The sequence below is a fragment of the Carassius carassius genome, chromosome 38 (assembly GCF_963082965.1).
Source record: "Carassius carassius chromosome 38, fCarCar2.1, whole genome shotgun sequence".
Classification (NCBI taxonomy): Eukaryota; Metazoa; Chordata; class Actinopteri; order Cypriniformes; family Cyprinidae; genus Carassius; species Carassius carassius.
The window spans coordinates 19,549,556-19,569,251 of NC_081792.1; the positions used below are offsets into that span (position 1 = coordinate 19,549,556).

At 36.4% G+C, this 19,696-nt stretch overlaps 1 protein-coding gene across 1 annotated transcript; it reads left to right on the plus strand.

Annotated features, from left to right (window-relative positions):
- The first annotated feature begins 552 nt into the window (after window positions 1-552).
- Window positions 553-18,422, plus strand: LOC132119515 (metabotropic glutamate receptor 6-like). Its single transcript, XM_059529552.1, has 11 exons — window positions 553-699; window positions 1,814-2,418; window positions 10,478-10,694; window positions 10,885-11,017; window positions 11,741-11,895; window positions 13,162-13,302; window positions 13,459-13,659; window positions 14,718-14,857; window positions 14,936-15,559; window positions 16,294-16,605; window positions 18,139-18,422. The coding sequence occupies exons 2-11, from the start codon at window positions 1,870-1,872 to the stop codon at window positions 18,376-18,378; spliced, it is 2,712 nt and encodes a 903-aa protein (XP_059385535.1). The 5' UTR covers window positions 553-699; window positions 1,814-1,869; the 3' UTR covers window positions 18,379-18,422.
- Window positions 18,423-19,696: the final 1,274 nt, after the last annotated feature.

Sequence of the window (19,696 nt, forward strand, 5' to 3'; positions counted from 1 at the left end):
CATTAGCCCATATATATTTCAGTGATGGTGCTATTAAGGACTAGAGAAAGCCTATACACTACCATTTAAAAACACACGTGACCGTGAGGTCAACTAGATTATCTGTCTTTATATATATATATATATAAAAAAAACATAAAATCATTCTAAAATGTAGCTGCTAAACAAAGCATGTAAATCCTTATGATGAGACCAGGAGGGATTGTTGCTTATAAGCAGACGGTCTGAATGCAGAGAACTATATCTAGCAGTTCACATTAAAAATATATACGGTCCATCTCTCTCAGACTTCTCAAATGCATGCATGTGGTAATCCCAATCTGTGCCCATTAGTGCACATCGAGAGAGAGACTGAGTGGGTGAGTGAGTGACAAAGAGAGAGAGGGAGAGAGTGAGGGAGAGACAGAGTGAGGTGGCTTTTAAAGGATTTGACAGTGATTTGTAGAAGCACAGTTGTGGAATGTTTGGGCATTTCCACCTTTTCCCGCGTTTTAGGTTTTACTAAGGTTCTGAATACTTTCTATGTTAGGATCGTATCTGAATCAAAAAAAAATATTTAGCTCGTCTTTGCGTGTGAGAAGGCTGTGGACGTTTTAAGATGAGAGCTGAAGACTCGGATGTTGGTGACGTTTGCCGTCGTGCTTCAAAACCATCAAACTTCAGTTTCAGATGGGCGCACACTGGCATCTGCAGCAGTCGGTGAGACATTTTTAAGAAGCGAATAAACTAATAATCTTTATGTCAGTATATTGAATGTTAATTAAATGTGGGTAAAATGTTACGATGTTGTAAAAATGTGTATTCAGGTAACGCGATATATGGTGAAGAAGGATTAGTGCTGCTGTTCCCCTCAACACTCGATCGAACGGTCGCGCGCGTGTCTTCCCGCAGCAACTTCAGTTTTTAATCCAAATATAGCACTTTTCCGCTCACCTGTTGCTGAATATGCATGAGCTAATTTACATAAAATTTTAATAAGCATGCCTATACATGCCCTTTATTCTCAGCGGTCTGTTGAGTGCGAAGACTTACAAAGTGAATTCATTTTCTAGAGGACAGAGACTTTAGGTTGAAATATAATTTTGGAAGAATAATTATAAAAAAATAAAGTAGCTGATCATTCAAATGTGTAATGAATAATATAATTACATTATATGCACTGTATCAGGGTATACAAAAACTATATAGGCTATTGTTCTTCCTTGAATATAGTATAAAGTATAAAGGATGTAAAAGAATATGCATATGGTATTTTTTGAAAGTACCTTTCAATATCATTGTGCCATGGTATATGAATATGTAACCAAGTTGTTTAGTACTATTTTTTATTCTTTGTTGAATATTTCTGGTGGAAGAAATGAAATAGGAAAAATGGAAATCAAAGCCTTAATCCTTGGTTAAAAAAAATCTAAATAAATAAACGGAATGGCAAGTTGTAAAAGAAATGTGTATTTGTAAAAACGGTAATAATATAAATTTATTATTTAAATAGGCATTGTAATTGATCACATATTTAATCAAAATATAACACATTCCTATTCTGTATTAACTAACATTTATATACTTTTAAAATCTTACTACAATTTTTTTTACAATATTCTAAATTATATATTAATATACTGTAATTATTATATTTAATTAAATGTATTTGTATTGAATTATATTTATAGTTTTTAAATGTAATCTTTATAAAAGCAGTGAGTGTGGGTCAAGAGGTCAAACATTCAGCTGCATTATCACATGCAAAGTAGTGCTGTCATAAGGTATGTTTTATACATTTTTCATGTACACCTTCTGTCTCATTTCTCCATAGGAGACACAGGTAGAGAAGAAAGCATTGTGCTGTAGTAGAAGACTACTACGACAACTATGACATCACAGCACCACACAACATCACTATGTCATCGCCGCAGGATCAGCGGGGCGCCCGGACAACGTGTGAGCTCCCTGATTCACGTCATGTGGATAGTGATGATGGGATTCACTCCAGAAACCTTGGCCTCCTCAGAAACTCAGCCTCATTCCATAAAGATAGAGGGGGACGTCACTCTGGGAGGCCTTTTTCCTGTGCATTCCAGGGGCCCCGCTGGTGTTCCTTGTGGGGAAATTAAGAAGGAGAAGGGGATCCATCGTATGGAGGCCATGTTGTATGCGCTGGACCAGATCAACAGTGACCCAGACCTGCTTCCTAACATCACCCTGGGTGCCAGGATACTGGACACGTGCTCCAGGGATACGTACGCACTGGAACAGTCCCTCACCTTTGTCCAGGCCCTCATCCAGAAGGACAACTCAGATGTTCGCTGTTCCAACGGAGAACCACCCATCATCCCAAAACCGGAGCGTGTGATAGGGGTCATCGGGGCTTCGGCCAGCTCAGTGTCCATAATGGTGGCCAACGTCCTTCGTCTGTTTGCGGTAAGAGATCTTTTTAATAAACCTAATTTTAATTAATTACATTTTAATGATGATTCCCTCAGTTACAGGAAAAATTCTTAATTTTCAAAGCGTGAAACTACAGGTGAACAGTGTAAAAAAAAAAATCACCATTTAGCTGGTTTATTATTCACAGGACACTAAGACAATTGTTTTGTATCACAAGTTTTCTAAAATGTAATGTCTTAATATGCAAATGAGGCACTAGTTAATTAAATATGGGCTCATTTGCATACATTCAGAAGACTGAGGTAGGATTTTGAACATCTCTCCATAAATCAGAAAATACTTTCAATAAATAAAATATAAGTATAAAACAAATCAAGTGGATGTTATAATGAGCAAACCCATCTGTAAAAATCTTAATAATATAGAATATAGATAGAAACAAAACTGCGAAGTTTGCAAAGTAGTGCTACTGAAGGGAAGGTTTCAGACAAAGTGTGTGAGAAAAAAAAAACTTATTTTGAGAAAACAGCTTTTAAAAGTGTGTATTGTATTTGAAATCTACAGGTGCAAAACCTCAAAATGTAAAAAAATAAAAATAAATAAATAAATGTACACTTTGGAAGTTTTCTTTCCACACGTTATGCCTTAATTTTAAGAAGACATGGTATGAAACAAAATCTCAAAATTTACCATTACATGTAAATACAATGGTTTTGCCTTTAGTGTCTTTCTGTAAGACAGATTTGTAATTAGGTGATGTTTTTTGTGTGATTTGTAAGGCTCTGTTTATGTTGTATATGTGTGTGGCAGTCATTGGATTCCCTTCTGTTTTGTGAGGAGCTCTTGCATGATTTTGCTGCACGACTGGAGTCTGCAGTGCTGCAGGAAGTATAACTAATTCTGTTAAAAGGTTTGGATTGTGTTTCAACTCACTGCCCTCTCAGCAAGAGCTTCTTAAACAATATAGATTCTTCCTTTATTTAGTTCTGAGGGAGAGTGCATCAGATTTTCTTTGAAGTGAGAAATGTTTTTGACAACCACGAAGGTGAAATGTGCTGTGTGCATGTCATTTAATTTCAAGTCCTTTCTCATTTTCAGACCGTCATTCAGTAAATCCTACACCTGAGCTACATTCAATTTCATTCCACCCTCTGCCACTTTTTCGGATTTTTTTATTCATTTGTTTTAATCAATAGTGTTCTTTGTGGTCACCGCATCAGGCTGCGTGTGCTTTAGTACATGAGCTGATAACCTCACCCAGGAGTTATCTGCAATCATTTTCAGTCATCACAGTTTCAGGGAAGATAAACAATTCACAAAATAAAAGTGACTTAGTCAGAGCTCCATTAGGTTTCTCTCAGGACATTATACCTGGAATTTGTACATCGTAATCATATTTTGCTGTGATTATTCATTACTTTTAGTGATACACTCTGGAACACGACTGGCTGATATAGCTAAAACAATCATATCTAAATTCTCTATCCTTTTTATAGTATTGGATAAAGGGGAGACTGGGGCTAGTTGAATAAATGAGCAAATGAACTTTGAGAAATATTTATTGGAATAAAAAGTGTCACCCAGACTTACGTATCTAGAAAACACTACAGGCAAAATCATAGTTTTTTTTGTTTTTTTGCATACTTAAAAAAAAGCACATTATTTTATTACACTTTATACACTTTATCTATTTGCTTCTGTAGATTTCAATTGCAATACATATATTCAAAGCTTTTTTTCCCCCTCATATACTGGGCCAGAAATCTCCAATCCAGCAGCTCTTACGTTCACCAAACTTGTGAGTTGTGAGTGTTTTATTATTTTCCAAATACTGAAGGTGGAGGGGTGGAGGGGGTGCATATATTATTTGCCTGATCTATATGATATTTAATTCCTTAAAACAGTTTTCTGGCTGTTAACAGTATTTTATGATAAATGGAGTAATATGCAAAATTCTCTCTCTAACAAATACATTTTTAATATGACAACAAAATTAAACAAGAATTTTGAACATGACTTTATCCAATATGCTCATTTTCATATTTTAACATAACATTTCAGAAAACATGTAATGCAAAACAATCTTGTACTTTGGTTAATCAACTGTATAGTTTAAAATCTTTTACCCTATTTTACCCTGATATCTTCCCAGGTTTGTTTTCTTCATTATTAAAAGTATAATTTCAACCAAACAGCTTATTCATAATGTTTAGTGCATGATGTAAAATACAATTAAAACAAAATGAATAATTTATTAACTATCAAGGTAGTTTTCCACACTGTTTTCCACAAAATGATTATTTTTGTTTATGTACAACAGTACATAATAATAAACATCAATATTTTTACAGTGTTTTTGTCAAATATTGTAATACAATAAGAACAAAGAGACCTCCACGAATAATTTTAAATAGTGACTGAAAGGGAGCAAATGAAGAGTTTAAATCGATTAATGAAAGAGACTGTGTGTATGGACTTACCACAATGATTAAGTCACACAGAGATTAAAAATATCAATCAAAACCATCAAAGTGTAATCTTGAATGTTTTTCTATAAATGTCAATCTTCCCACTAGTTTATGTCTATGTTCCTTACTGAGTTCTGGTAAGTGGGAACTAAGGATGGCAGATATTAACTACAGCATTACGCAGGATCTGCTCTCCATTAAAGCCTTCTGACCATCTCAGACTCCTGATGGGAAATCAAGCGTGAGCCCAGAGAAATGCAGCTGCCCTGTTATCAGAAAAGTTTTTATCTTGCAACATTGTCACTTTTAAAAGAATACTTTGGAATTTCCTTAAACAAAAACTCATTATAAAATCTAAATCATATTGTAAATCTTTAAAGGGGTCATATGATGCTTTTTTAAAGATTATTATTTTGTTTATTTGGTATAATAGAATATGTTGACATGCTTTAATGTTCAAAAAACACATTATATTTCAAATACTGTACATTATTGTAGGTCCTCTATGCCCCACCTCTCCCAAATGTGTTGTTTTCTACAAAGTCCCTCCTTCCAAAAAGCGCAGTCTGCTCTGATTGGCCAACTGACCCAGTGCATTGTGATTGGCCAAATACCGCAAGCACTCGGCGGAAATGTAACACTCCTTTCCATAATCGCGAGCTTCATCTTTCAAAATAAATGTAAAGACTAGTGATTGGAAGTTTGGATAATTTTACAGACTCTGACCTTTGAGTCTCATTTTAGCAAAATGAACAAAAACATTTTCATTTTGTAAATATTTATCAAAATATAATTAATTGTTACGTGTTACTTCCCTAAGATGTCTACTAGTACTTACACAAACGTTGATCATACTACAAACAATACAAAACTACAATTCTATAAGAAACAGAAAGTATTAATTTGTTGTTTACCTGGGTCTTTAGCCTGATTAGCTCACCTCTTATCTGACAAGTCTTCGGGTTTGAGTCGTTCTTTCATCACGTGACAGCCCCATAAGTTTCAACCATAGACTGCATAAAAGGCTTTAACCTATCGTTCTTTCTTTTGTCACGTGACAGCATTGGATAAAGAAATTAATTTACAAGCTTCATTACAAACGGGTGTATAGTTTTTATTATCATCATCATCATCATTATAATTATTATAATTATTACCTACTCTTAGAGTTACTGCATTTCTCCATCTCAAATTTTAGTTTTTTTTACTTCTTACAGTTTATGAATGTGTGAATTTATGTCATGATGGTTATTTTCCATACACTGAATGTTGTAACAAAGGTAATAAAGAGTTGGTTATTATTATTATTAAGTCCCTTTCCGACTCAGACTGCTAAGGTCAAAGCTTATGGGTCTGTCACCTGATGAAGAGAACGACCCATCACTAGTAAAGACATTTAATAATGTCCTTAGCTTTACCATCAGTTCAAGCCGATAGTTTGTTTGCAGTACACAAGCCACAGATGGTTTAGACAGCTGACTCCACTGTGTGACCCTGTCTCTCTCAGCATTTGAACATTCAATAGCAAATACTTAAACAAATAATAAAACATACTTACAGTAGCTGATTCAGAAGTGCCAGATTGTCGTAGAAGTCAGAATGACCTCCTCTCCTAGGTTCACGAAACTGTCGTCCATAAAATGCTTTGCTGTTCTGTTGAAAGTAATCTTAAAGATTCCTAAATGCACCTACTTTCAGAAAGCCAAATAAAGTGCTTTTGCTTTCGCCTAGAAACACACAGCATCTCCCTGACACAGCTGCTTCAACACTAACTGTGGTTACTAAATCAATGCTTTCTTTCTTTGCATGAACATCTGGGTGGCATTACACAAATATTTCCACATAGTGATGTAGACATGTGGGGGCGTGTTTGAACGAGCTGTTTTAGGGGGGCGTGGCAGTCTTAACTTTGATAAAGAATATTTCTTTGGATTTGAGACTTTAGTCTTTGCAACTTTACATATCTTCTTTATGCACCAAGAGCTTGTAACACTCCAAAGAGAAAGAAATTTTTTTAAACGCATCATATGACCCCTTTAATAAATCGTAGAGTATACTATACTTAAAAAAAAATTATAGTAATTGTCGGGTAACCTAAAATTTATTTTAAATTAACTTTATAAAATCAGAAATATTATTTAATCTGGATGAATCAACCTGAATATTTTGGGTTGTATTTGGAAAACAGTGAAAGTTACTTTTAAGGGTCAGATCATGACAAAATAATGCAGATACTCATATTTTTACAAAAATGGATGCTTAGAGAATAAATTGAAACACTTCTAGGAAATATGGGCATTTGACTGCTGTTAATCTTGACATGACTCATGAGGATAGCAACAAATCAGTATCTGAGACTAAATATTTCAGTAATGTCTCCCTATAACCATGTTTTTTGCTTGTATATTTGCATGAAACTAATGTATTAGAATTGCATTTGGATGGTTGGATGGATAGTTTGCATTTGCAAACTTAAAAATGAGTTATTTCTCATGCAAGATGTAACAAGTGTCTGGATGGTCATTGGTAGATCAACAGGAGTGCCACACACTGTAATGTATATGTTGCATGATGGGGGAGGAGTGGTTAAATATGTCGCAGCATCTAAGCTAGTAGAATTAAATATATTGTATGGCTTATGGCTGAGAAATGGCAACCTTGTCTCTTGATCTGTCTCTCTCCCTCTGAGCTTAACGTAATTTGAATAAAACCCCTCTAATCCTTCCAGATAATCTGTCAAATGGTCCTCTCCCTTTTCTTTCCTTCTCCGGTCTTTATCCACCTTTTCTCACTGTCCGCTGTCCGGCTTCTTTAAAGAACCTTTCATTAAGCCACACGGGCTCAGCAGATATTAGTCTGTGCAAAGCCTAGTCCAATGACATCAGGTGCATCATTAAGAAACTAGCACAACAGTAAATTAATCTTCTCATCCTTTTTTCATACAAACAAATGCTTTTACAGTGGTAGCTCGTGCCATCTGTATTTCCCCAGGATTTTTATGTGCTGCAGAGAACATTACCACTAGGGTTGTTTTTCTGCAAAAGACTTGCTAGGACAATGTAACACGAACAACTGTGCTGTTGCACTGAATATGATGATCTTAAAACCTGATTATATCACAAAGGAGTATACTTGGAGTGATACTTCTTTTATATAACAGTTCAGTAAACAAGAGAAGCCTGTAAAAAGTTATTTTTCAAATCAAAGTGTCAATTCAAAGACCATTGTAGAAAGAGAAATACTATAGACTATAGAAATACAAGAAAATACTGATTTCAAAATGTCATGTTTTATTCAGTGTATTACTTGCCATTTCTTTGTTACTGTTTGTGAAATTTACCTGCAATTTGTGAGTGAAAAACTGTGTATATCTTAGACCCAGTAAGATACTTTGTCATATACTTTGTCCATCAAAAATAGTTTTTGTTTTATCCAGTTGTACTTACACAGTGCAACTTATAACATCAAGTGAAAGATATAACACCAACATGTCAGAAAAAAAACCCTGAAAAAGAAAGATCACTTCCTTGTGTCAGTCTTTTGTTAAACCACTTTTTGCTGTAATTTAGCATACGATGTGCAAATCCAGCGTCGACTTGGGCCTTGTTTATAAAACATTCGTCACTCAAATGAACAGAACACACAAAGGCACTTGATACACTCCGTTGCTGCCCCGGAAAAACAAACTGCATCCACTGTTCATGTAACGCTGGGTTCCTTGGGGAAGCTGAACAAGGTAAACTTTCCCTCACATCCAAAAATGTACTTATTTGGAGGCATTCTCGAACAAATCCTATGCAGCGCTGGCGACGATTTTGAAGCGCTTTGATGTGCGCGGTCTCGCTCTCCTCTGGTCAATGTGTGTGTGCGGGTGCGCTTTTCCGGAAGAAATGCTCATATAAAGACCGCTCTCGTCTACGTCATTAGATCCACGATCAAAAAAAACTGCCGAAACTTGTACCAACCCGGAAGTAAGATTTTCGACACAGAAATTCTCAGTCATTCTTCTAAATAATTTTTTAAAACTTTGGCCATGTTTTTAGCATGAGAATCCATCTCTTTAACACTGATGACAACTTTGAATACACGAAACACCATTGTACCCCCCCCCCCTTTAAGTTTAGTAAAATTTGATGGTGACTGTTTGTGGACTGCAGTCTTCAAGTCATTTTTACATCACCTTTTACTCCTTCAACCACTGTGTTCTCAGTTTTTCTGTGTGCTTTGGGTCATTGTCATGTTTGACATTCTTCTTTCCCATTGACAGCTTTCTGGCAGAGTGCAGCAGATTTTCCTGAAGAATTTGACAGTATTTTGCCCCATCCATTTTCTCTCCTATCCTGACAAGTGCTCCAGTCTCTGCTGCAGAGAAACACCTCCATAACAGGACATTACCACCTCCATGCTTTACTGTACAGTAGGAATGCTGTTATTTGGATGTTGAGCTTTATCAGATACCTGCCAGACAATACCATTTGGTGTTGAGGCCAAATAATACATTTTAGTCTCATCTGCCTCAGAATCTTCAAGGTGTGTTTTGGCAAAGCTCAGTTGTGACTGCATGTGGCTTTTCTTGAGGAGTGTTTTTTTCTTGCAGTACATGCTTTTTTTTCTTCCATACAAGCCACATTTGTGGAGAATTTGTGATATTGTTGTCACATGCACACAATGACCACTCTTTGTCATAAATTCTTGCTGCTGCTTCAGAGTTGCTGTAGCTCTTGGCTGCCTCTCTGACCAGTCTCCTCCTGGCTCTTTTATCCAGTTTGGAGTGACGTCCTGATCCAGAGAGGGTCTGTGCTGTACCAAATACACTCCACTTCTTAATAATAGACTTGACTGTGCTTCTATGCATTGCTAAAGCATTTTAAATATTTTTGTATCCATCTCCTGACTAGTGTCTGTCCACAACTTTATCCCGGAGATCTTTTGACAGTGCCTTGCCACCCATAGTTAATTGTTTGCTTCAGTTACACTACAAGGACTGAAATGCTCCAGGAAAGCTCTTTTCATGCTGAGCTGATCAAAATGAGCACAGCTGATCACAGATGAAAGGCAAATGGCCTTTTGTGCCATTGAGAAGGTGATTAGCTACACCTGATTGAGTGGAATGAACACTTTTTTAGGAGAGTGGCGATCCATTTTCCAAATCAGAGATTTTTTTTTTCTGCTTGTTTGTGTTTTATCTTTCACTAGGATGTTATACAAGTACGTTTCATTGAGTACAGCTGGATAAAACAAAAACTGTGTCCATCTTCATTTCAGGCTGCAAAGCAGCAAAATGTGATTATTTTAAAGAGGGTAATTCTTTTCTAAACCCACTGTAATTTGGACATAATACATCCATGTTGTTATTTTTATTTGACCAACATTATGTGGCCAGCATCTATTGTGACACTTTACACTCACAAATCCTCTCCCATGGCCTCATGGCATAGTAAAGTGTTCATTTGATGTGCTCTTCCGAATTCTGCCGGATGTAATCTGGGTCATCCGGGTACTTTTCGCCTACTGTTTTATAAATAATGTTCAGACATATACAGATCAGAGAAATTCATGTTCACATTTTGATGGAAAGTGAGTCCTGCTGCTCGCTGATCTTTTATGCATCTTTCATTTTGCAGATACCTCAGATCAGTTATGCTTCAACAGCACCTGAACTTAGTGACAACAATCGCTACGACTTTTTCTCCCGAGTCGTGCCACCCGATTCCTTCCAGGCCCAGGCGATGGTGGACATTGTCAAAGCCATGGGGTGGAACTATGTTTCTACTCTGGCTTCAGAGGGGAATTATGGAGAGAGTGGTGTAGATGCTTTCGTTCAGTTATCAAGGGAGGCAGGTACAGAAAACTGAATTGCTAAAAAATTGAATTAAAGAATGCATATATAAATGTATATATGTAAACAAATACATGTGTTTTGGTTGCAGCTTAATTTACCATAAATTACCATACCCTGATTTTCCATAACTAAAGTAAAATGTAATGTCCTCAGAGTCCTTCAAAACTGTCTGTCTTTTTTTTTCCCCAGGTCTTTGTATCGCACAGTCCATAAAAATTCCTAGGGAGCCAAGACCAGGAGAGTTTGACAAGATCATCAAAAGGCTAATGGAGACATCCAATGCCAGAGGGGTTATTATTTTCGCTAATGAAGATGACATCAAGTGAGTAACTTTTTAGTGGTAATTCTGAATCTCTCTGAGGCAGGAGGTATGGCCTTGGAAAGGGTTTATAAATGATTAGAGAACAGATTAATCACCTTACAATGGGAATATCAGGAGTCTTGGAAGAAATTATTGCATATGAATGTACCACAGTGTGAATTTTTAGTCTAGTCTAATTTGCATTTGCATAATATAATTTAATTTGCATAATATAAAATGCTGCTAATACATAAAAATTACATATATATATATATATATATATATATATATATATATACACACACACACACACACACACACACACACACACACACACACCAAGGCATATACAGTAAAAGCAGTAACATTGAGAAATATTACAATATTATTAGAATTTAAAAGAACTATATTCTATTTTAATACTATAAATTGTCAAATTTATATATTATAAAAAATTTACATGTAATTAAGTTCTGTGATAGCAAAGCTGTCACATGATTCTTCACAAATCATTTTAATATGCTGATTTAGTGCTCAAGAAACATTTCTTATTATTATCAATGCTTTTTTTGTGTGGAAATATTAATATTTTATCTAGCAAGGAAGCATTAAATGCATTAAAAGTTCGCTTTGAAATCAGCAGCAATCAACAGATTCCTAACTATGATGGATCTCATATCCTTATCTTTAATGAAACCTGCCTTTTGTGAGGTGTCTGATATTTTTGTATTCTTTGTATTGTAGGCGTGTCCTGGAAGCAGCAAAAAGAGCCAATCTTACAGGTCACTTTTTGTTTGTGGGATCTGATAGCTGGGGAGCAAAAAACTCACCCATCCTAAACCTGGAAGACGTGGCTGAGGGTGCAGTTACTATCCTCCCCAAGCGGGCATCCATTGAGGGTATAAAATGACAACACAGGCAACTACAAAATCAATAAAGGCTAGATCATTTAAATAAAAAAATCCAACTGAAAGTCTCAGTTGAACTATTGGTAAGCCCCTCCAATCGAACACAGATGAGCCAATGCCAGTTGAGTATCAGTTGCACAGGGAGCAGAACTCGGACATCTTTAGGTTTCAAAGCCATAGAGAAACATTAGAAGATCCGAAGCTTGCATCGGTTTCATTGTGTTTATGCTTCAAAAATGGGGGAAAAAAAGTGCTTAGGGTACTTTTAATGCTAATTCCAGGTATCCTGAGAGGATAGGAAATGTAATTTATTCCATTTCCTAAATCTAACCGAAACAGAGCAAAATGTCCCTAAACATCATAATGAAGATGAAAACTTGATGAAGATGAATTTTTCTGGTTGTTACTCTCATTAAGTTACACTTTATCAAAATCTGCTCAAGGAGAATGTTAATGTCATCTTGTGCTTCAGCAAGGTATCTCTGGCTAAAACGAGCTAATCTTAGCGTTAAAGTTAGTGAGTTCATGCTAACGCACAAATCTAAATAGCGAACTGTTCTCACGTCGTGTACCGTGCAGTGAAAGTCAAAAACACATAAACGAAGGTCTATATGAGAGTGTCTCTCCATATTAATCTGGTTAAATGTAAAATAATTTAATCTTACGCTGCAGTATATGAACGTGTTGATCCGGGATGTTGTCACTGCGATCGTGACGACCTTAACCTAATTCCCCCTTTTACACTGTGAACTGTATATTTTATTTTAATTTATTTTATATATCCCTCCATGGCATATTTAAGTCCCATTTGAGTGTCCCATCTGTGTCCCAAATTTATCAGAAACACCTCGGAAGAAGGTTTTACTGAAAGCTTTTACTGAAAGCTTTTACTGAAAGCTGTTTTACTGTAATTATTGTAAGACAGTGAGCAACTCCGTTTGTTTGTCCGAGTTAGCAACAGTAACTAAGGGGGGCGGGGCTTACCGGTAGGTCAATTATTCTGAAGATTTCTGCTCATGTAATTACTTAAAAGGATAGTTCATCCAAAAATTCTGTAATCATCCATGCCATTCCAAACCTGGGTCCTGTTTTTTTCTGTGGAACACATATTTTTGAAGAATTGTTATGCAGCTTTTGCTGTAGCAAAACAGTAGTTGAAAATAAGAAGGAAAACACAAAAATTCTACTTATGTGTCCCGTTGAAAAAAAAACAGTACAATGTTACATTTTTTCATATCCCTTTAATCTGTTTCTCAGGGTTTGACCAATACTTCACATCAAGATCACTGGAAAACAACAGGAGGAACATCTGGTTTGCTGAGTTCTGGGAGGATGACTTCAAATGCAAACTGACACGTCTTGGCATCCGAGGAGACAGCGGGCTGAGGAAATGCACAGGCGAGGACATAATTTCCAACAAATTACTCCTATAAATGCAGTAGTACTTGGATTATCATACTTTCTTATGCTTTTAAGACATGTAAAGCACATCTAAGTGGATTATTCCCTCAGCATTGCTTTTAGATTCCTGTCATGTTGCTTTCGGTCATTCAGGAGAGGAACGAATCAGCCAGGATTCTGTATATGAACAGGAAGGGAAGGTGCAGTTTGTGATCGACGCCGTCTACGCCATGGCCCATGCTCTCCATAGCATGCACATGGACCTCTGTCCAGGTTCGATGGGCGTTTGTGACAAAATGGACCCGGTGGATGGAAGAATGCTGCTGAGTTACATCCGTGCTGTCAGTTTTAATGGTAAGCCTTCCCAAGGACACAGCTGAAGCATGTGAGCCATTTCAAACATTGTGAAAGAGACCTTGAAACGGCCAGAATTTTAGCATTGGGTCTGTATTCATACAGTGCAAGACTTACATGAACATCTCAAGAATTTGAATGTAAGCTTTTATTTCCGAGGAATGCTTTGTTCCACTCTGCCAGGAAGATTACACATAATAAACAGCTTTTGCCAAACACTCTCAAATCGATGATATTTCCTTTACTGTGAGACTGTCAGGTGAAAATAGGTGAAGAGTAGTTTCTACAAGAGGGGAAAGGCCAGAAACGAAGCTGCTGTTTCCAAGGAGGAGGCATGCAAGTCCCATGGGTTAGTCAGAGTGCGGCAAGAGAGGTCAGCACTCAATCCCAGCCTGAAGAGATCCACTAATGCACAATCCAGCAGCGCACATACTTCTTTTAACCCCCTCCCCTCGTCTCTTTCCTTGTCTTTGATTTTCCCTAGGGCAGCCTCTCTCCAAACACAAGGCGCATTTCCTTTTTTCAGCGCTATCTCTCTGTGAAAATCCTTTTTCTTTTCGTCACTCACTTCTAAGAGATTTCTATGAAAAGCACAGCTATTCAGTTTATGCACAGTGGACGTCCTCACACTCTTGTATGAAAATCTTTTCAGCTTTGAGAGCCTAAGGGGAACAAAATCACGCCACGTGGAGACCTTGCCCCTAGTGATTTGTAAACTCTGGTTTACTGAAAGAAACCTGGGATTGAGTTTGCTTTGTTGAAACACATCTATCTTTACAGAATTACATCTGAGACGTGTGTATTTTGTCGATTACAACACCATATTTTCTTGTAAACAACCTTTGATATGGAAAAGTCACCTTTAAAGTTCTGCTTGACAATTTTACTATAAAATCAAAGGGTGAAAAAGAACAATGATGTGCCGAAGTGTGTGTTTCTATGCATGAATCCAATTTTATGCCCTTGAAGTGGCCCATTTCTATTCTGTTGTTTCAAATAATTGCATTTGAAGTAATAACTAGTGATGTTGAATATCAAAACCTCTTTTTACTCTGAAGGGAGCGCTGGGACAGGTGTGATGTTTAATGAAAACGGTGATGCCCCAGGACGATACGATATCTTCCAGTACCAGCTTTCCAATACCACCAACCCGGGATATAAAGTCATCGGCCAGTGGACCAACCACTTACGACTCAGTGTAAGCGTGTTAAGCCCCTTTGTAGTTTGGAACATTTTTGGATTTGTGTTCTTGAAATGTCCTCTCTCTTTCTGTAAGGCGGAGGACATGCAGTGGTCTGGAGGGGGTAAACTGGTTCCAGACTCGGTTTGCAGTTTTCCCTGTGAGTCTGGGGAGAGGAAGAGGATGGTGAAGGGTGTGCCGTGCTGCTGGCACTGTGAACTATGTGATGGCTATCAGTACCTCCTGGATGAGTTTAACTGCGACACGTGCCCCTTTGACATGAGGCCCACGTCCAACCGCACTGGCTGCCGTCCTACTCCCATCATCAAGCTGGAGTGGAGCTCTCCGTGGGCCATTATCCCAGTATTTCTGGCAGTGCTGGGCATTCTTGCTACATCAGGAGTCATCATCACCTTCATCCGCTTCAATGACACCCCCATAGTCCGCGCTTCAGGCAGAGAGCTCAGCTATGTTCTCCTGACGGGCATCTTCCTCATCTATCTCATCACCTTCCTCATGATCGCTGAGCCGAGCACCGTGGTGTGCGCGTTTCGCAGGTTGTTTTTGGGGCTGGGCATGTCCATCAGTTACTCTGCCATGCTCACCAAAACAAATCGGATCTACAGGATCTTTGAGCAGGGAAAGAAATCAGTGACACCACCAAAGTTTATCAGCCCCACGTCCCAACTGATCATCACATTTATTTTGATCTCAGTACAGGTGCGTGTATGTCTGTGATAAATTTACATTTCTTCATTTAGCAGATGCTTTTTATTCAAAGCGAGCTGGAGACCAACATACATTTTGAATAAATAAAAAATTAATAAATTACACATAACTTATAACATGTAGTATATACAGTATATACAGTGAATTAATGTATGTCTTGAAATATATATATATACAGTATATATATATATATATATAAACATTTTGTTTGTTGAAAATGTATAATAATAATAATAATAATTTTATATATATTAATTCACTTTAGTTTAGTATATATATATATATAAAACAATTAAATATATACATTTTTATGTATATAAAATATATACACATTTTGTTTATAATAGCACAACATTGTCAATGTTAATTTAAATTATCTGCACAATAATCAGTGCTAAAATTACTCTTGTTCAGAGTAACTGCTTTTCCAAGTTGTTTACAGTGTTGTCACTGTGCTTTATGTCCTTGAAATAAATTTTTGTCTGAGAACATTTTATCAATTGAATAATTAAAGCAGCAATATTTTGAGAGTAGCATTTCACTGAAAGCTCTTCTCTTTTTGGTGTTCCATTAATGGTTGTTAATGCATATTATTTGAGGAAACGTTAAGAGACATGGTCTCCTTCTCAAAGATGTCATTTTGTTTGAAGGTAGGTTAGATATCATTGACCATTACGGACATTGGTTTTGTATAAACATTCATTCATGCGTCTTTCTGTTCACAGCTCCTAGGTATTTTCATTTGGTTCGGAGTGGTTCCACCTCACACAATCGTCGACTTTGATGAGCTACATCCCCCCAACCCAGAGTTTGCCCGTGGGATCCTGAAATGTGATATGTCAGATCTGTCTCTGATTGGCTGTCTGAGCTACAGTATGGTGCTGATGGTCACGTGTACAGTCTATGCCATTAAGAGCAGAGGGGTTCCTGAGACCTTCAATGAGGCTAAACCCATCGGCTTCACCATGTACACTACCTGTATCATCTGGCTGGCCTTTGTTCCCATATTTTTCGGCACGTCACAATCCACAGAAAAGGTAAATTGTAAATAAAATGTAGTTTAAGATTAGAGACTATGCTTTTCAACAGAGGTTTTTACATTTTAATAGGCAATAAAAATAGATGTACTTTTTGTTGCAACATTGCATTTATTTGGATTTTTCCATTGCTATATATTTTCGTATGTAAAAAAGCACATTCAAATTAGTCAGAAACAATAACTAAATTAGCAAAAAAAAAAAATGTGTTTTATAAAATAAAATTATTAATACACTTGATGTAATGATACATTTAAAGAGAACAAAAGAGATATCATATTATTGGTTTTCTTACTGAATTATTTAATTTCATTTTTATTTAATATTACCAGAGATACATGCATCACTTACATTGCAATGATTTTACTATTGTTTGACTATTAACAGTCTATATTTGGGTCTGTTGACATGTCTGTTCCTAGATTTTCTCATCTATATAAAACCCTTACTTCCATGCTATTAGTGTAGAAGATTGGCTGGTGCCTGATATTAACATGACATACAGGAATATGATCTTTACCCTGAGAGTGTCTAGACATACATTTCACTAGATTAGATGGTTGTGTTTCAGTTAATGATGCTGCAACATTTACTTGTGTATGCTTCAGCCATAATCAGATGATAAGACACCTAAAGAAATGTAGCTAATGTCAGGTTAACGTAATTGCTATTTAATTGTGGTGCTGTTTTGTGTTGACCTAAAAGCTGTTCAGATGCTAGCCACACTTCATGCATTTAGTCATTCAGTTTTTCACATCTATTCATCCTGTGGGGGATGGTTTTGCTTACAAAGCACAGGGATTTAAAAATGGAAAGTATACTCTGACTAATAGAGAGGTCTTTTAGTGACCGGTCAACCGAAAAGCTTTTGGCCCTCAGGTGGCCTTCAAGTCTTTTCATTTCTTGTAAACGAAAAGAAGAGCATGGAAGAATAAAATACCAGACTATACAGCGGGCTGCAGTATATATATTTGTGGGATCTTATCTAACATTTTATCATATTGAGTTTAGATTTTAAAGTGTAATTTGTTTATCTTCATACTTCTAATAGGAATTTTTTTTTAACATCATAGTTTCTCGTGTTTACATTTTTCATTAAATGTATGTTGTGCATCTTCAGCTTTTGTCATAAACATACATGATATACAGGCTTTTTTGGCTCACATTAAACAAAGAAAAAATATGTAGTCACATACCTGACCTCAAATCAACCTTGCTTGAATACAAAATGTATGCAAATTATATGTAGCTTTTACTCTATAGGTTTGTATTGTAAACTGATTGAAATTAATGCTTGTGGATGATTTCAGCCATTTGTCTTACACTATTAGTAGTCTTTACATTGATTTCCAGGAAATGCACTGTGACAATCAACAGAGAGTTTATATATAAATATATATGTGTATGTGTGTGTGTAATGTGCAGTGATATCTCTAAAGCCCTGAATGCTGATCTGTATCATGTGATAGGTCGTGGCTGAGGCCAGGCTGAAATATTACTCTTAATCTTTTTTTTTTTTTTGCCCTGAACCAGATGTTCATTCAAACTACCACACTGACCGTGTCCATGAGCTTGAGCGCCATGGTGTCCCTGGGCATGTTGTACATTCCCAAAGTCTACGTCATCATCTTCCACCCAGAGCAGAACGTTCAGAAACGCAAGCGCAGCTTCAAAGCCGTGGTCCAGGCAGCTACCATTTCCACTCACCTCTCACAGAAGTCCAGCGACAAGCAGAACGGAGAGACCAAAGTTGAACCAGATAGATCCAAATAAAGACAACGAGGTATATATATATATATATATATATATATATATATATATATTGTACATGTGTTTTTTTTTTTTTATTTATTTATTTTTTAACACTAACACCCCCCACCCCCCAATATCTGCAACAATGCAAGAGGCTGTGTGAGAAGGACACTAATATAAATGAATAGTACGATATGTAAAGGAATTAGATGATCAGTGGATTTTTTGTGGTGTGGAACTCACTTTCGCTTCGAGACCGAAAGTATTTGTCCCCTTTAAAATTTCCTTTGTCACCACAACATCACCAGTTGAGTTGAAATGATTCATGAATTCATGATGAAGAAGACTTGCCAAACAGAGTCCCTTTGGAAAAAAAAACAACAGAAAATGTCTTGCACTAGCATTCCTTGAAGGACTAAATGTTTGTCTCTGATGTGTCTAAATGGAATCAGACATTAAACTTGGGAACACATCAGTGAGTCATATTCAGCTTCAGTGTCATCTCCATCCTGATCTCCTTATCCTAAATACATATCATAAAAGATCAAATGAGACTTTCAGAGCTACAGAGACAATGCTGGGATCAAATGTGCTTCCAACAATTCACTCAGTGGAGTGCACTCTCTTTGAACTCTTTGGTTTTAAAAACGTGCCATAACTTTCAGTATAAATGTTTTAAGTGTCTTGTGTGCGAAATCGTGTATTCTTCATTATATTTATTAAAATGTATATATTACCAAGAAAAAGCAATGACAATCTAATGAAACAACAAAAGTTTTGATCAGAGATTTTTAGTTGTATCATGTTTCCTTGAGCTTCCCAAGAAATATTGATTTTAAACAAAAATATATTCTATTGATCAATATTTATTGAATAATTTAAATTAAAATAGTAAAATTTTAGATCCTTTTATTGGCACATGCAACTGGCTTTCAGAGCAGTCACTTGTATCTTAGAAAGGAGAGGGGAAAAGAAGACCATGCATTATTGTTCAGTTACTTGTATTTTCAGCATTAAAGAAGCAGTTAATATTTAATGATGATCATGCAGTTACTGTAAACTCAGGTTCCAGTTAGGCTTACTTTACCTTGATGAATTTTGTGGGTGTCTCGTTTTCATTTAAGAGATGTAAAATATATTGATTCAATGCATGTTGGAAAAAAATATTAAAAAAAAATCCTGAAAAATAAATTGATATGTAAGAAATCATATGTTTGTGATTGTGAGTGTTTTTGTTCTCATAGTGTTTAGAACAGAATTGCATTCAATGGTCCCTTTACTCTGGGGATTTTTACCCATTGTTCCCATTCCCAATCATATAAAATCATATTAGTTTCTC